Genomic DNA, 23,536 nt, shown 5'->3' on the forward strand with positions numbered 1-23,536 from the left:
TCTTTTTTTTTTTTTTCTCAACCCAAGGAGTTTATCACTGAATTTTCATTCTACTGGACTGTTCTAATAAAATAAAAATACTCAGAGTAGTAATATGTTTTGAACACATTTTTAAACTTAAATCATTTTTACAGGAATACACATAAATGAAAATTCATGTCACCCTGGCCTTGTATGTAAAAAAGGGATTACCCCATTAAAAGTAGAAGTTGCTTTCATTTTAATGCTACATTTCCTGTGGTATAGAAAGGGAATCTAATTTGACAAAGGGAGCTGACTGTATATATATAATTTTTTTCAGATAATATTTGTGTTCAGGAAGTTATTCCAATGAATGTTGATTAAAATGATTGACTTATACTCAGAAACCAAACATGATATGGAAAAACACAATATTGAACTGAGAGATAGTTTAGGGAAGAGATAGCACATAACTTTCTCTACATAGTGTGTTTCTTAGAAAATGATTTCAGGAAAGTAGTCTCAATCAATTATGAACAATGTCATTCCCATTATTGAGCAAGACAGGACTGGTGTAGATAAATAAAGCCATTTACCCTCTTCATTAGTCAGACACATCAGTATAAATTAGGCAGAACACTCCTTTTAAACGTTTTTGTTTTCAAAGTGTTCTGCAGATATCCTTGACGAGTTGTTCCAGGGGGCAGATAGTGCTGACTCATAAGGAAAGATTAACAACAACAACAAAAACCCTACCTCATGAAAATAATTTGTTAGTGTATGGTCTAGTTATTAGGCCATACTCATTTTAATTCTTGACATTGTGGTATTTACTTTGTACAGTAGTTTGGTGGAATGCTTAACACACAGACAGACTTAGTTCACATACAGAGTGATTAATACAGAGATTTCCCCGCAGAGATCTCTTAACCCTGAAGAGGGATTTAATTCTTATCAAGTACAGTTTTTTCCCTACATTCAATCCAACTTCAGAGTCAGGAGAACTAACATAGTTCCTGCCCTGCAGGAAGCCATTTCTAGTCATGACGATTACAGTTCCTATAATGGGCTCCCACCTTTCACATGATGAAAAGCTACTCCTTTTGTTGAAGAATCTTTGGTAACCTGTCCTACATCTGTCTGCCTTTCATAGCTAGTTGGGCATCTCTGAAAGATGTTTTGATTAGTACTGAGATAGGATTAGTTTCCTAGAGACACATGTGATTCATTCTTTATTATGGACAGCCATGTGGAGAATATAGTACAAAGTTAAACATTGGGTTTTATTCAAAGTTTGCCTTTGTTATGACAGATTACAAACTTTTTATGACATATTACATCTTTAACCTAAACTAAGAAACTTTGTTCCTATGTCAAAAATTGCTGTATTGGACCATGACCTTCCTTCTTGCTGATCATCTCTTACTAGGGTATTTATTGCATCAAATAAAAATTGTCTGGCTGTTTTTCTTGTAAAAGGGAACACAGGCGATGGTTAGTGTGAATCAAAATTGCATTTGAGTACTGTAAAACCTTTAAAACCATTTTAACCACTTATATAGACGATAAATTATCAAAGTGAAGGAGATTTTGTGCTGTTGTGTGATTTAGATCTCATATTGAAGATAATTTCTAAGTGTCAAAGAAATTCCACAACCCAGAGCATTAAATAGTGGCAAATTTTGCCTTGATAGGGTAAATTATCTTGAGCTACTGTTTTTGTTAGTGTCTTCTGTTTCATTGAAGAGGAATCCATAACTCTAAAGATTGTCATAACATTGACAGGAAAATATTTGAGAACATTAACTGTTCCTAGCAGGGGAAAAAAAAATCAGTAAAGGAAATCACTCACTACGGTCCTAAATTAATTTCTAATTTCTGCATTCCCCCTTAGCTTCAGATATTGGTTTTGCAAAAGTTATTCTACAAAAATGCCTTTTTCCCAAAATGTATGGAGTCACTGAGGTAACCTTGGAGTTTATTTTCAACTTGTTTGACATAATTTCTTACCTAACAAAATCCATTAATACAATTCTGTCAAGAATTGTAGGACTGGCTTCTGGAAACTGTAAAATTATGACAGATAAGCAAGCTAGCAGCTAACTGACACCTCCTCCAACCAACTCCAGAAAAAGAGGGTCTACTACTGTTACAAGTGCTTCTGCTTCTGTTGCTTTCTAAAAAAAAAAAACAAAAAAAAACCTTAATTTACTGTCCTCTCACACATCTGTTCCTGTTTAAAGTTCTTGCTGAATCCTACATCTGGATTCCACTAGGCAAAAGAGGGTTCTTGCCCTATAAAATAGAATTTCTCATACCAGAGGGCACTGATGTCCTGCGGTACCTAATGATCCTTCTGCTGCGGATGGGGGAGAGGGCAACTGATTTTCCTTAAAGTTTTATTACTTAGTGTAATAGGAGACATGTTCACTTCTCGCTTTGCCTGTCTGCAGGAGCAATTTGTAGAGGCTGTCTGTGCAGGATAAACAATTCATAAAGCACTTGTAGATGGTCCATAAGTTCATTTTAGTGTAGAGCTCCGTGTTATTTCTGCATGTGCATTTTTTCATGTAAAAGCTTAAAATCCAAAAATGAAAATTGAGATTGCCTTAATAATAAAAACCATATGAACTCAGTATCTTTCACTTCTCCTGATGTGAGTCTCTCCTTAAGTTTCAGTATCTCTCACAGCTTTCTATACAGAAGAATTTCTTGAAGTAGTTTGTAGTCGAGACTGTAGTATGGCATCAGGTAAATACTGCAAATTCTAGGTTAATTTTTCAGAAGTTATCCTTTAATTTCATTTCCTTCTGAGGTACTTAAAATTCAAATCACCAAGATTCTTGTCATCCTATGAACATTTTTGCTCATTTTGTGTGACTTATCCAATTCCAAGATAACATATTAGGAGTTTACAAACTATTTTACAGTCTAATGTGATGTGTTTGTTGGAACAAAAACATATCCATCAGCGGTGGTGCACCTTTTTGGAACAGGATAGTGGCTTGCTGGTCTGGCTGAGATGGAGTTAACTTTCTTCATAGCGGCGTGTATGGTGCTGTGTTTTGGATCTGCTCTCGACCATAAGTGAGCGGCTGTGTGGGTGCTTGGCTGCTGGTCAGGGTCAACCTGCCACATCTGTCTGCAGAGGTTCCCTTTCAGCGCATGGCTGTGTGCTCAATGCACAGAAAGCCAGGCTGTTCTGCGCAGTGATGGCTGTTGAGGCAGTGTCCTCAGCCGGCTGCTCACCACAGATGAAGGCATAAAGGAGAGTTTTGGTTTCTTTAGACTCCCCACGGCTATTAATGGTTCTCTGAAGTGTCTGTGCTCTCCAGTCCTTGAAAGGGAGGCACAACTTGCATGTTACGGTTAGGAAAAGTGAATTATTAATATTAATCTGTTGTAACTACAGTCTTTAATTAGATGTATTTAAAAAAAAAATCCATGCAAAAGTTGTGCATATAATCCTCTTATAGAGACCTACCCCTCAACAGAAGTGTCAGCCCCTATGTCGTAAGTAATTTGAGATTCCTCACAACACCTCTTGATGATGGGTACAGCTGGTGCCATCAGTGATTAAGTGTTACTCAGCAGTGCCACTGTTTTAATCAGCTGCTGTTTTTTCAAAACAAAACACACAGTGAGGAGTGATCTTAAATGTCTCTCACTCATGAAAATGAGCTCTGAAAGTCTTGCTAGGTCTTAGATGGCTAGATTGATGAGGAAGGTGACCTCCAGAGACCCCTTCCAACCTCAGCCATTCTGTGACTCTGTGATTGAATCAGCTGGGAGTGTCCAAGGTACATTTTAGTAATTTCGTATTTCTCCTGCATGAGAGAGGGGGGCTGTAAATGGCAGAATGATCCAGACGAATGCATGTCTTTCAGGTTTCCCACGTCCAATTCATTTCCTTAGAAGCCTTAAAATAGAGCTCTGTGCTCATACATCTGCACTGAAATTCCTTCATTTATCAGCCCTTGGTTAGGGAAGGGACAAGATCAAACATCAAACTACAGGCAACAAGGTCAGCAATAAATGTCTTTGCAACAACTACGTTTGGAGTTGGATCTTGTTCCTAAGACAATATCCTTTCACTGACTATTTAATAAAATGCATAAATAGTCCTGGAAACAAGAAACTTCTGAAAGAAAATTTCTGTGCTGGTCATTTTAGCGTGCTAAATCTGTGCATGGAAAGTTCTTGAGTTCATCTGCCAAATGAGGGACCTGCAGCAGAGCATCAGTCTGTGGATCCAAAACTGACATTGGCACTAAGATGGTCAGAGCTGCCGACATCTTGTTTGACATGGGCACGTGTGGTAGTGGTAGTAAGGTGTTCAGCCAGTTCTACTAACAAAAACTGTGGCGTTTGTAGTCTTTCTAGCATGTAAAAAAGTACGCAATGTGAATATGATGTTCTAGGATTTGGTGCGTCAAGTGTGAGTCCAAATAGGGATTTAGGGACTGTGGGACTGAATATTAGTAGGTATGACAACTCTACAGATATTTTAACCTCTGGTTTCTCTTAGTCTTCCCTGGAGCAAACAATTATATTGCCTTGCTTTCAGCAGTGTCTTGCCTAAACTAAATATCATTCACAACTAGGTATTCAAACTAGAAAAAAAGTAATTTAGCATGTGTGGGCAACATCAAAAAATAGAGCAAAAAATAGGAGCACCCTGAGCAATTATAGAGGCAGCCCTTGAAAATGAGGCATCAAGCCAAGCTTTGCAGGGCTGAAGGAGAAAGGCTCATAGATAAAGATCCCTAACTCTTTCCAAAGTAAGTGCATGCCTTAAACTGGCAGCTCCATATCCAGACAGTATGAATAGGGTAACTTGATTTAGGAAAGAATCTCGTATTTATTGATTATGCTGTCATTAGACCAAGTCAAAGAACCCATGACCTTGCTCACAAAGGAATAGCTCAGTGCTAAAAAGAAGAAAAAGTTTGTTTCACCTTTGTCTGTTCAAGATTTTCATGTCTTTCAACACAGTAATGACTCCCTGAATGCAATTTGCTTTTGAATGTTCATAGATGTACAGAACGTGTACATCAACATCTGAATGAGACCATATAAGGTACTTGATATTTCTGACAGGTGAATCTAGGACCAGAGTGGCTTGTTTTTCTCTTTTGGAGCCTCCATGACATTCACCATAGCTCTTTGGAGCCCTGCTTTTGAGCCGACAAGAAATCATAGTGTAGTGTTATCTATACATCAGCCAAAGGCAGGGGGAGGTCAAACACACTGAGTGTGTTTGCAGGATATGTTAGTGGTCAGGTATACATTGCTACATGCTAGACTTCTTAGACATATGTCGGTGTCAGAGATCAGTGTTTCTTGATAGACTGACGGACAGATTCAACCTGCAGATATAATGGAATGTGCTTTCCAGAAAATTTATCAGCACAGGCTCTAGCAAAAGCAATTTTCCCACCTCCTAACATGACAACTTATATGTTAGGAGAGAAATGTCTTCCTTTAAAGCTATTCTTCTAAAGGGAAAAAAAAAAAAAAGAATTTACTGTGAAGTATTTTCCATTGTACCATCCTACTGCAGATATGAATGTGCTCAACAGCAATGGTAGAATGCGTGGTGCCAACACTCAAAGTAAACCCCAAAGTCTTCCCTACCCTTCGTTGTGTGACAAAACCATACACCTCTGGGTTTGATGCTTCTGGTGTTATAACTCAAATTACAACTCAAATTACAAGCCTTGGAGGCTCTACATCCAGTTTTATGACACTGTTTCTGTCTGATATGCTTCTTAATCAGTAATCCAGGTCTAATTCATCCACATCAATGATTCCCAAGGTCTTTTAAAAATGAAATGAAAAAAGGTTGGGGAAAGCTGCAAGCTTGTCTTCACAAGAACCTGGGCATGGCTCAGGCAGTGTCACAGAAGAACAGCCAGATCCTGCGTATGTAATTCCCCTAACAGCAGCAAACCCCTGCCAGGCTTTCCCACTGACCTATGATTTCAGTCATCACAGAACATCATCTGTGCACTTGTTTTTGCCTATTCGTTCATGCAAAGCTTGCCCAGAGGCGCTCATAAATAGCTTGGGATTTGATCTGATTTGTCTTTGGGGTATGTGGTTGAAATAGTAGGGGAATGTCTTGTGACGCTCGTTTTACCATCCCACAACTTCTGAATGAGATCACAGTACCAGAAGCTGTTGTTTTCCTTTTGTCCAGACGTCGCAAGATGGGAAAGATTTAAATCAATGAGAAGCTGTTAAGCCAGTCAGTTAGAAAAATTACTGTTCCTCTAAATCTCTCCAAGCTTTATCACCAGAATTTTCCTATTGCCCTTTTTCTCTTTTTATGAAAAGCTCTGTCTCAATGACGATTTCTATTAGGCTCTCTTTTTAGATTAGTTACATGAAGTATTTGTATTATATCCGACACATAGTTCACATGTTCAAAGTTTCTAAAATATAATCTCATCTGCTAAAGCAGTAGTTAAAAAACAATGACATTTACATTAGATGTGTAAAAGATTAGAACGAGCTAATTAAATTGACCTTTAAATCTCCCCACCCTCTCAGAGGCCGTGGCTAATCCTTGGCCTCCCACTGTGGAGATAAATATCCTTGCTGTGAACGCTTCAAGCAAAGTGGGCAGAGGAGGAAGAGCCTCACCAGCAGTTCGTCTTTGAAGATGGGGGCACTGCTTTGCCAGTTATAAATACAGCTTGCAATTATGGACAGGGAGGCAAACCTTTCCTGTAATCCAGTGGCAGGGCCTATGGCTCTGCCCTACGTGCTTTCTCACAAAAATTGTTTCATGTGGAACATACAGCTCCAAACAGCTTTACTTGCTGCTGATAGAAGCAACCAACATCTCTGTAAATCGGGCTTTTTTGCTACCTAGTGTTGGTATAACCAGCATTATCAATTACACAATAATTTCTTAGTTACAATAGGCTGCTATTTTTATTGACCAATGTGCAAGGTAAAAGTAGACTGAGGATGCCTCTTACAAAGTGTTTGGCTTGATATTTTGTGACTTGGTTATTTTCCAAAATGCTAATTATTTGGGGGGGAGTTGTAATCAAAAAGTAAAAATTATGTGAATAATAGATGATTAAATGACAACAATCAAAATTTAATTGTCAATGAGCAATTGACATTTCATGTAGTGAAAACCTGAAGAAGACGCAAAATCTGTCCAAATGGCAAAGCGTGATAAAGACAAGGATTTCATACAAAACAACTTGGATCACCGGGCATTCTGAGCCTGTCCAAACGTTATGCTTTTTAATAGTCAGATGAATAATTATACGAATAAATATATGAATTAAAATTAATTATAAAATTAATTAAATTATACAAATAAATTAATAATAAATAATTATACGAATAAAAGAATAATATTCTGCTTTCATGAAAGCAGAACTACAGAGGGGAAGGCTGCATTTGAGGAGGTAGTAGCTCTGAAAAGGAACAAAAGGTCAAAGAGGACAAGAATTTAGCACTAGTGTGAGCTCCTGATGAGAAGGAATAACTGCTACCTTGGGTGGATAAACTGGAGGATGTAAAATAAGACCAGGAAGAACTATAACTTTTTTGAACATCTATTTGTTTTATTCTTGAAGTTAATACTGTATATAGTTTTGGTGCTAGTCATCTTAAAAAAAAGAATGTTGACATTTTGGATATAAAAGAAATATGGGAAAATGGCATCAAAGGAATTTAAGAACATAGAGAATGCCTTGTGATGGGAGTGACAGAGCTTGACCTGCCTCATTTGTAAAAATGAGAGAGAAGAAGTTAGTAACATGTGAGTATACTTGCAGAGAAACAATTCTAGATACTAGATAAGTAAGAATGACTGGAACTGAAAATCATTCAAATTCAGAATTAAACTCACCTTTTCAGCAATATAAATGATTAAGTACTAGAACAACTGTAGTGGTGAATCTTTGCCTTTTGAAGTTGGAAAATCAAGACTGTCTTTCTCGAAGTTGTGCTTTGACCAAAAGCCAAGATTGGAGTTCAACTTAAGAGAAGCTGGGTGATATGAAATGGCTTGTGATGTGTAGCATTTGTGTTGGATTCTAGTTTGTGAAATTCTGTTGAAGGCTCCAGAGGAGCTCCTCAGAGCTTCAAAGGATTTTGGATCAGGTGCCAAGAGCACCTCTAGAAAACACATTTTCCTTAACTAATGCACTTTCACTGTAGCAAGTAAGATAAAGTTCTACACTGACAGAGATGCTGAGGGAAGAGAAGGGATCTATAGTAAAAAGAAATGCACTTTTCATTAACTTGTTAAAGAATAAGCTATTCTTAGGTGGAATTATGATATAATTTAGGTGTGTTGAGTAATTTTCTGTATCAAGAACTCTTTGGGAAATGACATACTAGTAAGTGGTGTAGCTCTTATTTATTTATATATTCATATATTTAAAGCTGTACTTAGATTATTTCATCAGAAATTAATTCTGTGATATGGGACAAGTTCTTTGTTATTTGTAGCCTGTTAGTACTACTGGAAGACCAGATGAATATTTCTGGTTGCCTGCTATTCAGTGCAATATAGCTGATAGTTTTTATATTGATTTATGTAAGGGCAGTGAGACTTTCAGGCAGCTGTTTCTCAGAGGGAAACTATTTGGGAGAGAGGGGGAGGTACGCAAAAAAGAAATGTATCTGCTAGAGGTATCTCTGAACTTGGCACGCTAAATGTGTCTTCAGTTGTATAAGTAATTACACAAGTAATTTAGCGTAGTCTTTAAATGACCTCATAAAAGTATTCACACTTCAGAAGTACAAAACCTTTCCATTCTCCTGAGACCAAAAGCCAGCAGGCACAAGATTAAAACTTCACAAATTAGAGGTGAATGGGGAATTGGCAGAGCACCGCCACTCAGAGCAGTAGGCTTCAGGAGAGCTGCTAAGTGAAGCTGTTAAGTGGAGCAGGGTACGTGTGGCTGGCAGATGTTGGAGTCGTGAGGGCGACGACCGAGGCACGCTGAGGCAGAGGCTGAGACAGCTGAGAAAACATGAACTGGGTACTGTGACCCTGTTTTCTTTGAGTTTTCTGCTCACTGAAGATACAGTGTAAGCAGGTGATTTTTATTACCTTGTTCTGACTAGCTCTCAGATATTGTTCGGCTACTCCACTGTCTCCTCTAGCAGTATGCAAGTGTTAGGTAGCGGCAGTGAGTGATGGTAAAAGGGTCGTTAGGACATCGAACCTGTACCTTTAGAGGATGAAACTCAGAAGGTTTTTTTCCTATGTCTGAAGGTTATCCTCCCTGTTCTCTTTGCGGCTCATAGATCTGTTCTAAGTGAGGAGAGGCCCCTTTCCTATCTGCTCATATTCCACTTGGTCTTCCCCTAATTAAGAAGCAGAGCCTGAGGGAACTCAGTCTGGCATTAACCATCATCTGTCTCTTCCTGCTTCTCCTTCCCCCTCCCTCCCTCAGACCTGCTTCTATTTTCCATTTGGAAAAAGGAGATGCTTAACTTACTATTTTACTATTCTATTCTATTCTATTCTATTCTATTCTGCTCTGCTCTGCTCTGCTCTACTCTACTGTTATGTCCTCATCTAGATATGTCTTTTGGGGTAATATGTAATTTTAAAAGAGAAAATTCCACAAACTTTCCACGCTTTGTGTGGTAGACTGTGCGTATTAGACACCACATGGGGTGTTACTGATATTTCTGTCAGGGATGTCTTACCAGTTTCGGCTTTACTAGTGTCTGTGCATGAAAGAGACTTTAGCAGGACCTCCTTGGACACTTTATGCGCTAACTTAGAAGAGACTTTGTATTTTCTGGCAAAGAATCTCTTCCATGTCTAATATATGTACTATTTATTTGTTGGTGTAGTATAGCAGATTTGTTTGTCAGGGTTGAGTGGGGTGCAAAATGTTTTGATTTACACTTAACAGTTTTGGGTCAAACAGGTAAATTAAATACACTTACCTCAAAATTGGAGGATCTTAGTGTTATAGAATCATAGAATGGTTTGGGTCGGAAGGGACCTTAAAGATCATGTAATTTCAACCTCCTGCCATTGGCAGGGACACCTCCCACTATATCAGGTTGCTCAAAGCCCCATTCAACCTGGGTGTTTTTAAGATATTTTTACGTAGCCATATTGTTTCCACTTTGTTCATTGATTTACTTGCTAATAATGATTTGTCAAGTGCAAACCAATTTTTGTGATTTTTTTTTAAAGATTCATTGTTGCAACGATCATGTAACAATGTCACGTATTTTACTGAAGAATGATTTCTAATTATAAAGGAACAATCAATGTATTTGAAAGGTAGGAAATTTTGCACTGATTTTTAGTTATAAAGGAATATGATCAGTATATTTGAAAGGTAGGATATTTTGCATGGTACATAGCAGCTTTAGAGGAATTAGAACTTTTCTCTGTTCACAGAAGTGAGTGTGAAACATGACAAGGAAAACTGTCCACAGACAATGCTGAGCCATGCATTATCAGCAGAGGAAAGTGATAATACAATGACTAGTAATGAGCCCAATATGATGGCATTAGTTTTAATTTTTCATCTTTTTAAAACATACTTATTAATTAAACTTACACAAATATCAAAAGAAAGCACAGCAGTTATCATTGATCTTAAATATCCTTCATTTTCCACCTCCTTTCAGTGTTCAAAGGAGCTGTATTCTGTCTCTGAAGAGAGCATTGTATTGAAAGAGTTATTACAGGAATGGAGAGTTAGTAAAAACAGTGTCAACAATTTAATTAGAGGGGTTTTCTTACCTTCAACATGTTTAATGTTTAAACATCTGATCTTTAATTTATTACTAGAGTCAGAGTATTGTAGAGAAGGCAGTCGGGTTACCTGTGCTCGTATATAGTGGTGCTGCTTAGCACAATGTTGTTTGGTTTATTCTAATAAATTAATTATGTACGTGGTAAAATGATAGTTACATGCATTCTTAATTAAACTTGATATAGATAACTAATAATAAAATAGCCATCTACTCAAAAATAAATGCCTCGCCATTTCTAATCTATTAAAACATTAAGAAGCAGTAAATTCTACGCTAAATAATTATCTACGGATGTATTATATTCTCTTGTTAGAAATGTGTTCGGTATGATAGTTGTATTTGCAAATTAACTTGTCATTACAGTTAGCAATCAGGCGGAATTCATTTCCATTAGAAAAAACAGCTATTGCAGGAGAAGACAAGAATCAGTGAAAACTAAGTGACTTAATGAGGTTTTGTCCAGTTGATTTAGAATATGACTAAATTTATTAATTTCTATTTGAATCTGACTATTTTCTATTTTTTATGTCTGGCTTGAATTGTAATGAAAGAAGCATGATAAAAGGAATAGTAGATAATTCATTCTCTTAGTTTTACGGCTGTCACTCTTTTTAAGTTAGAATGTCTTACTGCTTACGCTGTCTGCATTTTCAAATGTGTCGAGTACCATATTCCAACAAGAAATATTAAAAAATAATAATAATAAGAGTGAGAATATATATGTGTTAGTTTTGATGGGTTGATACATAAATATATACTATATATTCCTGGTTAATACTGATATGAAAGGAGGTTGTGTTTGCAGGAACACTGTACCTGAAAAGCAGGAAGAACTATTTTAAGGCCTAACACTTGGAAGAGTGCAATTAGTGCTTGTGAAGACCAAAGGTGACAGATTCTAAAGGAGTGAAGGGTTATAGGAATAGCAGTGAGGTGGTTTGTAGTAAAAATGGTTTATTTTTGTCCCATTCTGGGCACAGAATTGTTGACTGAGCTTCAGAAGTTGAAAAGTCCAGAGAAGCAGCATCTTCTGTGGGCTGCATCTCAGCCATAACGTTACCGGCAGCACTGAGATTCAGAGAGACTTTTGGATGCAGGGTGCTTCTAGTCGTAATGAAACCACTCCTTTTTTCCACTCATAGTGAGTACTCCCAGATCTTTCTTTCACTCAAATCTGACATGCTTTTTGGTGAAGAATGTTGGAATATACCTTAAGAGTACTTGAAATTTTGGACAATAATGCTAGTCCATGTTCTCCTTATTGTCTTCCCTCTTTCCCTCCTCCTTCTGAGGTTCCTTGGCAGACTGGCAGGTATACTATTTTGCAACTTTTTATAGCAAAACAACTTAAGGCTCCCCCTAGGTTAATTGCTTTCAAGATTTATACCACATGGCTTACAGTTTAAAGGGTAGGATTCTCTGGGAGCAATACGTTCAGAAAACTGTGGTTACTGACAAGTAGTTTAGCTTTATTGCAACAGTTAACCTCAGAATAATGCACCTTTTTCTTCTGGGAACAATAACAAATAATTACCCAGTAGCCTTTATTATTGCTAACTGAATTATAGCCTAATAATTTAGCAGTAGTTCAATTCATTATATACGCTGATGATTACCCATGCTTTAGCTTTTTTCAAAACTAAGAATAATTATTATGTTTCATCGTATTTTCCAGAGTTGGTGATGAAAGTGACTGGATTTGCATAGTATTTGAAAAAAAAAAAAAACTATTATCAATTTGACATTTAAAACAATTAAATATAAGCCCAGGAAATAAAGCCAAGTTCTGACTCCAGAACATAGAAGGTTTCAACAGAGGGTGGTTTCTAAGACTAGCTCGATTTATGATTCAATTTTAAAATTAATGGAGTACTGACATCAAGTGTAGTACTAAGAAAATTCAGTCAATTTATAGTACGTGTTCTCTTGAGTAGACATTGTCTGTACATAAAAACATTTCAGTGATGGAGTGGTGGGAAATGAATTTGAATAAGGAACATCTGAAAGCAGGTATGGAAAACTACAGTCATGCTTAAATTCCCATATCTAGTATCTTCAGTGTATCAGGGCTTGCATCTGTTGAAATAGGCTATCAAAGGCCAGTGCAGAGCAGGAACTGAGTCTTCAGTGGTTGTCCCAAAAGCTCTGTTCAGTTTAGAGAAATTATTTATTTATAATAAGCATTAGGGAAGCATTAACATACTTTTTTTCTTTAGTGGACAGAGGGGGTTGCAGAGGAAAGCATCATGTTTTGTCACAGATATTAGTAATGACTAATTCATTGAGCAAGTCTAGAAGTATGCAGGGAGAAGTATGCAAAGATTTATTTCTCCTATGTGTCATAACGAAGCTTTCCATTTTCATAAGGCCTCATAGAGCTGTGTGCTTTTAGGTGATTTAGTGTTATTCCTACTACTGAGTATTTCAGTTAAACAAAGTAAGCTTGTGGGAAAATGTTCTTACCTCATGTTAAATTGATTTAAGAAAGCATCCCACATTTGGGACAGGACTTAAATATTCTGAAGGCCTATTGAGGCCAATGGGATTCCTGTACACAATTAGAAATATGGAGTTGTAATTGCGTGTTTTCAGGTGCCTACTTAAATTGGGGCTATAGTTGCCCTCATCTCACGGTTGAGGTTACTACTTAATAATAATTGACACCTGCGCTGACCTGCTGGCACTGTGGTTGGACACTTTTGCATGTGCAGCTCCTGCTGAAGCTCCTAGAGCTCGTGATCACAGATTCCTGCATTGCTGGAATGAAAGCATAAATCTTCCTTCCAAAGAAGATACAGCTCCTATAAAATAACCTCTGGTGGTTTGGGTGCCAGGTGGTGGTAGAGAGAGACTATTTGTAATTACTTCGTAAGTATTTTGTGACTTGATTCACAGGGCCTTATCAAACCCCAAGAACATGTAGTGTTCTGTAGCTGCTGGAATTGAAATTTTGATATTTAGGAATCTGTAAAATCTGTTGCAAAGTTTCCACTTACATACAAAATTTAATTACATCTTCTTTCTGCGAAAATGGCTTTTCTTCTTGGAGGGAAAACATTATTTCATCTGAGTGTGGAAGGTGGGAAGTGTGTTTCAATTTAGCAACAGCTGTTAGTGCAGTGTGGTACAATGAGAAATGATAGCAGGAACTGGATTTTCTTTTTACCAGGAGTGATATACCAAATGGGCTTACTGCAGGTATATTGCATAAGCATAGAAATACTACAGTCCCTGACTATATTCCAGCAGGCTGTAATTAACTTGTTTAATCTTTACAGAGCATGGGCCATGTTTATGGAAATACACGTAGGGTGTAAGCATGTGTTTTCTCATGGCTGTGCTACTGCTCTTACTACTTTTTTTTTTTTAATATTGTGATTTTTAATTATAAAAATTCTGATCTGAATACTGCTTACTTTCTGAAAAAAAATTGCAGCAGCTTTTGCTGCTGTTGAAGCACACATAGTCTCAAGCTTCAGTCTAAAAATGGTCACTAACCTCTAGCTGTCTTCTTCTGACTGCTATACACAGTCATTAACTGATCTTCCCCTCCTGAGCCTGTGGGAAGATGGATGTGTCTATTTTGCCAAAAGAAGAAAAGAAGAAAAATATAATAATATCGCTTGCTTAATACTAGTTAGGAAGTCATTGGAATAGCTCTGTTACTAGAACTTGGAAATCTAACTCTTGTTATGTACCAGATCACACTGGCTCAAGAACAGGTCCTGCTCAGTTGTAAAATGATCTTGTTATTAGGGATGAATCCTCTGTATATACTTATTATGGTGTAGTAAAGTGGTTCTTTTGGATTTTAAGAGTATATGTTTTCTTCCAAAATGTTAATAACATATCCATAACAAAGGGCAGTAAATTTTCATTGACTTCTAAATTGGTGATGGTCAGTACATTTCCCCAAACACTCTTGTTCTCAAAATATTTTTAAAAAGATTTGTCAAGGTAATGCAATATAATTACATGCTTTGCCGAATTCAGCTTGATGCATATTGAAAAAGATTTTAAAAGAAATATATTTTTTTTATATTTCATTTAATTAAAACTTGCATATTTTTGTCTGATTATGTGTGTTTTTTAATCAATTGACAGAACTCATTGACAAGAAGTGCACCGCTTGCCAATGATTCCCAAGCACGCAGTGGTGCCCGGTTTCATACATCCTATGACAAAAGATATATCATCAAAACTATAACAAGTGAAGATGTAGCAGAAATGCACAACATACTGAAGAAATACCATCAGGTAATATGCTATTTATTGTCAGGGTGTGGGATCTCTTCTTATATATTACAATGCCAATCTTTTTTTTAGAGTGTTAAAAGTTTTAAATGAGTAAGCTCCTTTTCCTTACTAGGAAGATGCTCTTTCTTTGTGTTCCAGTCTTGAAGCTACTTTATTCTGGGCTAACTTGGAGGTCTCTGTGTAGAAGTGTATGAATGCTGCAGATGACCTCTTTCTTCCTGGTCTAATCACTGAATGTGTTTCACTAACAGCAGATGTCAAATAATAAATGTTATATTGTATGAGAAATTAAAAACGGTATAATTAATGTAAAATTATTGCTATTAAAAAAAACAGGTTTTGCCAATGTGTGTTTCTATAAATTGCTTTAAAGTGAGAAGAGGAGATCCCTCAAATCACCACAGGCGTTTTGGTACTGTGCCAGTGTATGATTTTTGTGGATGGTACAGAAGGGAGCAAAACTTGGGAAACAGAAGAAGCCTTAATAAAAATCAGTACTAACATTCTTAGTCCCAGATCTGTTTGAATAAGCTCTAAAGCTGCATAAACCAGGAAAGACACTAAAAATCATATAAACTATGATACCCAAAAGGAGGTGTTTTTTTTCCCTTCTTTCCACTTTCCTGCTCACTTCCATGGGTTGGGATTCCAGGTAAAGACTTAAGGACAATCAGTTTTTTTGTTGTTTTGTCTTATCTTGTCTTGTGGTGGTGTTTAGTCATTTTCTGATAGTTTCAGCAACTGTAATAGAAATCACAAACTCCACTTTGAATGCAACACTGAGTGAATATAAAGTACCCAGCTTGACTATTTTTTTATACTGTTACTCGTGTAAAACCAGTTTTAAAGCCATCTTTTGAGGAAGAAGAGAGAAAAAGGCAAGATTTTGGGGTGCTAGGAATTCAAGAAATTGCTAGCCATCCTTGCAGTGCTTCTTCCATCTGCCTCCCTCTCCACTTTTGTTGTGTTCACATAAGATCTGTGAGTCCCATTCAAGCCCAGAGTGGCTGTGAAGCCTTCAGTGAGATAGATGTTAACCCCTTCCTCTCTGCATGTTGTTATTCTGTTTAAATAAAATGTAAGACAAGCATGTATTTATTTTAACAGACAAATATTGTCCCTATCAGAAATCTTCAGAAGACCATCTTTTAATTACAATTTTACTAACCAGAAATGTAAACTATTATTTAATTGTAATTTTGGGGTTATTGCCTATTAGAATGTTCAAAGTTACAATTTTAGCTTTAATTGAAAACATTTTTTCACTTCTGAAGCAGTGCGCGAAATTTAAAAGTTTTAGTCCATTTCATGTTTGGCATTAGTAACTAACATTAATGATCCAGATTTTTGAGACCGTTAATCCAGCTGAGAAGTCATATTGCTTTTCAAAACAGTCACATCCTTTCAAGAGTGTGTCCATGAAGACAGTGCTAACGTGAATTAACCATTATTGTAATCTTTATTCATTAATGCTTTCAAAACATCAGGGTTCATAATAGGCTAGGTTACAAGTAATGATGATTTGCAAGTTATCTGTACCAGGCATCTGATTTGATTTTTTTACTGGCAAACGTCCATATATGAAAGGAAGCATGCGTTTATGTAGTATTAGTAACATCTTACACATCATTATGTATCTTAAATAGCTTGAGTCTGAAAGCTTTCAGTGTTGCCTCCAAAAGATTCATAAAGATACAACTGATATTTCTTTTTGTCTCAGAACTTGAGAGCACTTTACAAATGCCAAGGAACTCAAGTACAGAGGCAATTTAATAATTGGACTTTTAATGAAATAAATTAATTTCAGTGTCTTCAGTAATGTGCTGTTAAAAGAACAAAATTGTTCTAATTAATTAAAGAAAATCTAAATTAAATCCCACTAATTCTGGTGAGGTGACTGATACCATGTCCTGTGTTTTGCTGCTGGTAATTACAAGCTCGGTATCCTTAGGTACAGCAGCTTGTCCCCTCATTTCTCTAGACATTTTTCAGACCAGGGAAGTATAACTTAGCATGCTTGACAAAATCCAGAGAACCCATTGTCCTGGTGAGCAGGTCTTTAAATAGTTGTGGCTGACCAAGTCATCCCACACAGGTTGGCCTTAGGCTGCCTCTGTACTAGCAAACCATTCAGTTATTAGGCCACTTACTATTCCTACTTTGGAGTTTGAACATGGCCATCCTGTTTTAGGGAAGGATTTCATTATTTGGATGCAAGTTCTTCCATCCCAGCTAGAATCGATTCCAGAGCGCAGTCCATGGTCTGTCCATTTCTCACAGGGATAGATGGATGCGCCTTCAGGTTCTGTCAGATGGCTTCGTTGCAGTAGTGCAGGACTCTTCACATACTGCACTGCTACCCTTGTGGAAATCCTTGTCAATAAAACAAGTTCTCTTGAGATCCGTTTTATTTTGGCCTACTCTCTCCTGCCAGTAGAGTAAATATATATATATAATCTACTGATTTACGTACTTATTGCCCAGTATCTTCCTGAACTGTAATCATTGCTACAGCTGAAGAGGCTAATTGTAATTGCACCCAAAAGTATCCCGTTTTTAGGGAAAAGTCTGCTCGTTAGCTTTCCTCCATTTTCAGTTCACTGATTGCCAGCAACGCTCACCACTTATGTGAAAATTTCTGGCCCGGTTTGCTCCACAGCCCAAGTGTGATGTGGCATGCCCTCACACGAGACCCCGTGCCAGGTGGCTCTCAGAGCAGAGCTGTGTTTGGACACTCAGTCTTCCTAGGAGAGGAGCATGCAGACGTGTTGAGACCCAGTTATGTAGTGCAGGGATTCTCCTGGGCGGAATAATCTTTCTTGGGTGCGTGAAGACCAGGGAGGTGATTCATGTGAATTTCATGATTCACATAAACGTTTCCCGTGTTTCCAAGTCTCCCATGTCATATTGATACCTCCAAGGGACCTGACGTTAGGTCATCTGTCCATTATGAACAGTAACTTTTAAACACTTTGTGTCTTGCACCCTCTTCCACCTGTCCAGGAAGGCAGTAATTATTTTCCAGTTACTTCTGACATGATTATGATTGAAATGCATACTATTTGTGACAGATCATCTCTTTCCTATCTCTTTTTCAGTCCTTTTTTTCCCACCTCTGTGGACTCACTTCAGGTTTCTTCCACAGGTTGAAACTCTGAATGAGTTTCATGTAAACCATAACATTTACTCATCTGTTTTCTTATTCCTGCTAACAGCTCCAAGCTGACAGAATTGTTCTAGACCTTGGAAGTAACTCCATCCTTGCTTAGAACCAAATAAGCCTTACCAAATGATTTCCAAGACTTCCTGAATTTCTGAAAAATAAATACAGTTGGGTAGTTATCTTTAACCAAAGAGAACAAGGGAGTGGATTATGTCAAGATAAGTCAAGAGGTGTGAGAGACTGTATATGTTCTTCATTCATCAAAATAGTCGTTATCCCTGGCACTTACAAAATAGCTGTCATTCCACTTGCACCTTTTTGAATTACTGAGCTACCAATGAGGTATATGGGAGATAGTGGGGTCAGCAGAGGAGTGCAGCAGGGCAGTTTTCCCATGAACATCTCTGAAATCCACCTCCAACTAACAGTGATTTTTTAAATCACCAAAAGATCAAAAATAGACATGTAGACTGCCACTATCCAGTGTAGAGTGCCTGTTATTTAATGAACCAAAATTATAAAGGACACGACTGGACAACTTAGAGAAATTGGGCTATTTCCATGAAACAGAATGGCTAGTAACTTGTTAAGAGTGAAAATAAAATATGTGAGTTTGAGTTAACAGCTTTCTCCTTTCTGGGTAGAGGCTGTAATGCAATGTTGGGTGGTGTTTTACAAAAGTAGTCAAGTTAGATGCCTCCCAAGTTACAGTATTGCTACTACTATTATTTAAAATTTAAAATAATAATAATAAAAACTTTAACAATATTAAAAATGAAATGATTGAACTCCAAGCCTAAGGCTACATACTAGAAATTGGTAAATAACTAAAACTGAACCAGGCTTGAAGGGGTATCAGGAAAAGTTACTATAGAAGCAGCATATAAGTATATATGGCAAACCCAAATTAAAACTGTTGAATTGTAAATAATAGTTTTTACAATTTTAAATTATAGTTACTGTCCAGAATTGTGAGTTGCATTCATATGTTCACCCCATCTGACATGACGCCTGGTTTTTTGTTAGTGGCAGTCAGGCCTACAACCTCAGACAGATGGTGAACACTTCAGTCTAAACACTCACACTTACTGTCTACTCATCAGATGAGTCTGATGCTTTCAGCACTGAGTAAGAACACTAGAGCTCATTATTTTATTTTTTTTGCAAATCTAAAAAAAGAAAATCCAGGGGAAAAAATAAACAACTAAGCCCACCACTTCTGGCCTAAACAAATAGGGGGATTAAAGCCTTTCTCCATGCTTGAAGTTGCAAAAGATGCTGACATTTATAACGAGTGTAAAGTCCACATCCAGCTTTCCATCTGCATTTAAAAACCGAGTGGCCTAGACTGTGAACCAGCTAGATTTCTAAGCACAATGGTAAATGTAGACATGTATCACGTGTTAAGTTCTTCTGCTATGAATTTCCTTGCTAGCCAGTTTTTAACTACTGTAGTATTTTCTGATACATAGTGTGAAATACTGCTTTTAGTCATATTTAGTTTGGGCTGCTTAGAATATTGGTATGCTATCAGTTATTAGTAGAACTCTCTTAGCTGCTCTTCAGGCACTATTTCAGCTGAACATCATTTACCTGTCAAATATGCTAGAACCATTGTAATATGGTCAAGTGGGTCAGACTTTGACATACTGGAAAAGTCCTCGCCGTGTGGGCCTTATTTACATTTAGTGGTTCAACAACTTAAAATTGTATAAGTTAATCAAGCATGTTAATGTTAAATACTTAAATAGTCTTTGAGGGCAAAAACAAATATTCATTCGAAATGCCTTCAAAGCTAGTGATGTTTTGTTTAAAACCTATGCTCCAGACGCCAAAAGCACAGATCAGAAAACTGGAGTTTAGCCTACAGCTCTTTTTTTCACTGTTAAAGGAGAGCTCAGCAAAGTCTGCTGTGATAAGTGCATTGCCAGGATTTCAACCTGTGTATAAGAACAGGTATACCCTGTGTCTTCCTTAAAGAAAAAATTTAATATCAGTACACATTCGAGCTATGTTTATATGTTTCCTTTGGATGTATTGCCCTGTGCAAAAAATTTATCAAGTCATTTACGTAAAATACAGAATATGCTAGTGTAGATATTTTATAAACTACAAATATTTTCAAGGACAATCAGTGCCAGTTGAACAAAATTCCACAGAAAGATGTTGTTTCTGAACTGTCTGAATCAAGACATTCTGTCCTTCCCAGCAAGCTAAACTTGCTTTAAAGATTAAATTGGTGTAAATCAATGTCCTCTTCGAGAATAGATGAAGGACAGGATGGATATTTTTAAAAATAAAATGAAAACAACTTAGGTTGTTTATCATAAAAACCAACACCTTTTGCACACCTTTTTTCATTAAAATGGACTTCAGAAGGGATGCACTATTCCTCACTGCTGACACCCAGGTGATTTAACTGTTTTTGCAAGGAAAAAGAAATTGAGAAGCCATCTCAAACCAAGTGAACAAGAGCGCATTGTTAGCATACGATCTTCCGAGTATAAAACTAATAACGAGTGTAGGTATCCTTCAGGTTTTCCATAGCTGGCTTCTGACTGCATGTTCTCTTCCATGCACAGGTAATTGCATGCAGAACTGATACCTATTGCACTGCCTGCCTGTTTCTATGGCAACCTGCAGAAGTGAATAGTAGATGCAGCACACTGGTGAAGGAGAGAAAGTGCCCGTTTACTGGAGGCAGGGAACAGGGGAGTGATCTGGAAGTGAATGAAAAGAAAGGAGAGGATCGAAGGAGCTAAAAGGGAAAGACAACAGCATAAAGGAGAAAACAAAAGCAGAAAAAATACAACCTTAACTTCTGCAGAGGAAAAAATGTGAAAGAAACAGGAAAAAAATTGAAAGGAAAAATCATAGACAATAATGTGAAAAATGGGGAAAATGTACCAAGAGTGCATGGTTCAGGGCTGCTCACAAATCAAGGAATAGCGCAAGGTTATTGAGTGGGAGGTAGGTGAAAACATGATAATCATAAATAGATGGAGAATCATTACTGCAGGCTAAAAGCAGTTTTGTCACAAAAGTGGTGACAACCTAGGCTGGGGAATATCCCAGAAAAGCAGGTAGGGACCAGGTGTTTAGTAATTCGTGCTGAGGTAACCTAACATCAAGCCAGTAGCTTGCTAAGGCAGAGCTATGTTTAAGTTTGTGTCATCCTCCATCCATGTCATTACTTGAATGGGTTATCAATGGCTAGGGTTTTCTTTTTCCTTCCTTTTTCTTCCTGAGTTACATCTGTATGTATGACAAAAAGAAGGGGAAGAGTCAGTAAAAAGGCAAAGCAATGCGATATAATGTGCTATTATTTAAATGCAAACGTTCATGAAGAAGGATATGTTCCATCTAACAGTGACCCTGACTCTATGTGTCCCCTAGTGTAGTAAGAGGGTAAGATTTATGGGAGTTTTGCTTAAAAGCATGCTTTGGAAAAGCCATTCTGCTAGCTCTTGCTGTGAATCAAGAAGCTGCATGGAACATGGTCTTCTGCCCTGTGACACGATAACCATCTTATAAAGCAGCTTTGATACAAAAAACCAGGAGAAGCATAAAATATAGAGATAGGAATAGAAGTGTTCTCATCCAAACAGACTACATTTCACCTCCATCACTAGGCCCACTGTTTCCTATAATAGAAGTGACCACGAAGATAAGAAATTTGTTAGCAAAGGCATTGGATGGAATTCAACCTATGCAAATGGGCCAGACCACCATGGACTGGAATTGTTACTGAAAAACACCTCACTGAAAGATGGGATATTTCATAGGTAGATATCCCATCTTTCAGTGAGGTTTTTCAACTGTCTCTGTTGAGGCCTGGATTTCACCAACAGCTGTTCCGTGTATATTCAGTATATTTAGTATTCTGCTCTTGATGCTGTGCAGAGCACTTTCAGAAGACACCAGCAATTGACTCATTTGATCGTAGCATTATCAAGACTAATGTTCCTGGTAGCGGATATACAGCCTAGATAATCACAGGTGTTGGTCATGTTCAGATTACGTTGCACTTGACAGGAAATTAAACTCTGGGCTGAGTCTGAATCAACATGAAATATAAGGCTGTGAGTCACAGGGCTTGTATGCTAAAATTTGTTTATTTATTGAACACTTCCTGAAATAAAATTAGTTTCTTAGATAATTTACTAGAGTAAAACAAGTTTATATATTGTGAAAATCTACATCTAATGTTGTTATTACTTCCTGTTGTGTGTTGTAATTCACCTAATTAATTCTTTCAATGGGTCACATATGTACCCAATGGATAAGTTTCTGTGAAATTAGCAGGGTTCAAGTAAATAGCAATCATCTGAATATTCTGAAACTTGATATAACTCTTTGGACAACTCTTCAACCTCCTTTCTGGGAGCTGGTCCCACATGCAGATGCATGTACACACAACATATTGCTGGAAGGTATTTTCTGATTGTGGGCAAGAGGATGTGAAAGTTGAGCCCAAAAAAGGAGTATTGTCTTTCAGTGTCCAAAACATTTGTAAATAGTTATATATTACTTACTATTCAATTCAATTAATGAAAGTGTCCTAGTGAATTTATAGACTTGTCGTCTAAGTAGTTGATAAGCACAGTGTTCCCTTTATCAAGTTGTGGGAAATCCTGAAGATAATACATAAAGGGGTAACAGAGAATGAGCATGTTGTATGTTTCTGAATTAATGTTTCCAGATAAGCTACCTGTCAGAAACAGCAATGTTGATTTTTCACATAAGAAATGAGATAGATCTACTTCAGGAGTTAGTCCTCACTGATGTCAAGCTCATTCCCCAGATTATTTTCAAGGAGAAGAGGAGAAATAGCAAAAACGGGAATTTTACCCCTTTTTTTTTTTAAAGAGCCAAAAATGGCATAGTATATTTGCCAATACAATTATGTGCACCATGTTATCTTTTAGTCTTCCTGATAGCTTACTAGCATTACCAAGGGGAAATAAGAAGCTAAGAGTAGTATTTTTCATGTAAAATGAGATAGGATAAGTTCTGTTCTTATTAAGGAATTTTGAGGCTGTATTTATACAAAGAATAATGAGGATATAAGGTCATAAAGAATTTCTTACTCATTTTCAGCTTTAAGCATGGGATTCAAGAGAGCTCAGAAAATTACATATTTAAAAACTGTATGCTGCACAGCTGATAAAATGTGTCAACATGCTGATCATACTTTATTTTGTTAATGGTAATACTGTCTTCATGCTGTGCAGAAAAATGAAAATTGTCTGAATTAATAAGAAAAAATGATAGGGTGTTTATTGTAACACTCTTTAAAAAATGGGTTTTGTTACTACATAGAAGGACTTGTAAATGTATTAGCTAAGTGTTATAGAATTATTAGCAAGGGTGCTTGATAGAATT

General features: G+C 37.0%; 1 protein-coding gene across 2 annotated transcripts in view; it reads left to right on the forward strand.

The window, feature by feature from the left end:
- PIP4K2A (phosphatidylinositol-5-phosphate 4-kinase type 2 alpha) overlaps positions 1-23,536 on the forward strand; it is a 108,816-nt gene that overhangs the window by 61,039 nt on the left and 24,241 nt on the right. Inside the window, exon 4 of one of the 2 annotated variants that reach the window (XM_040546749.1) lies at positions 14,836-14,988. The exons of the other annotated variant lie outside the window; for it this stretch is intronic. Coding sequence (XP_040402683.1) covers positions 14,836-14,988 — 153 coding nt within the window. The remainder of the gene's footprint in view (positions 1-14,835; positions 14,989-23,536) is intronic. 2 annotated transcript variants of the gene reach the window in all.

This window comes from Cygnus olor, chromosome 2 (assembly GCF_009769625.2).
Source record: "Cygnus olor isolate bCygOlo1 chromosome 2, bCygOlo1.pri.v2, whole genome shotgun sequence".
In the NCBI taxonomy this organism is placed as follows: domain Eukaryota; kingdom Metazoa; phylum Chordata; class Aves; order Anseriformes; family Anatidae; genus Cygnus; species Cygnus olor.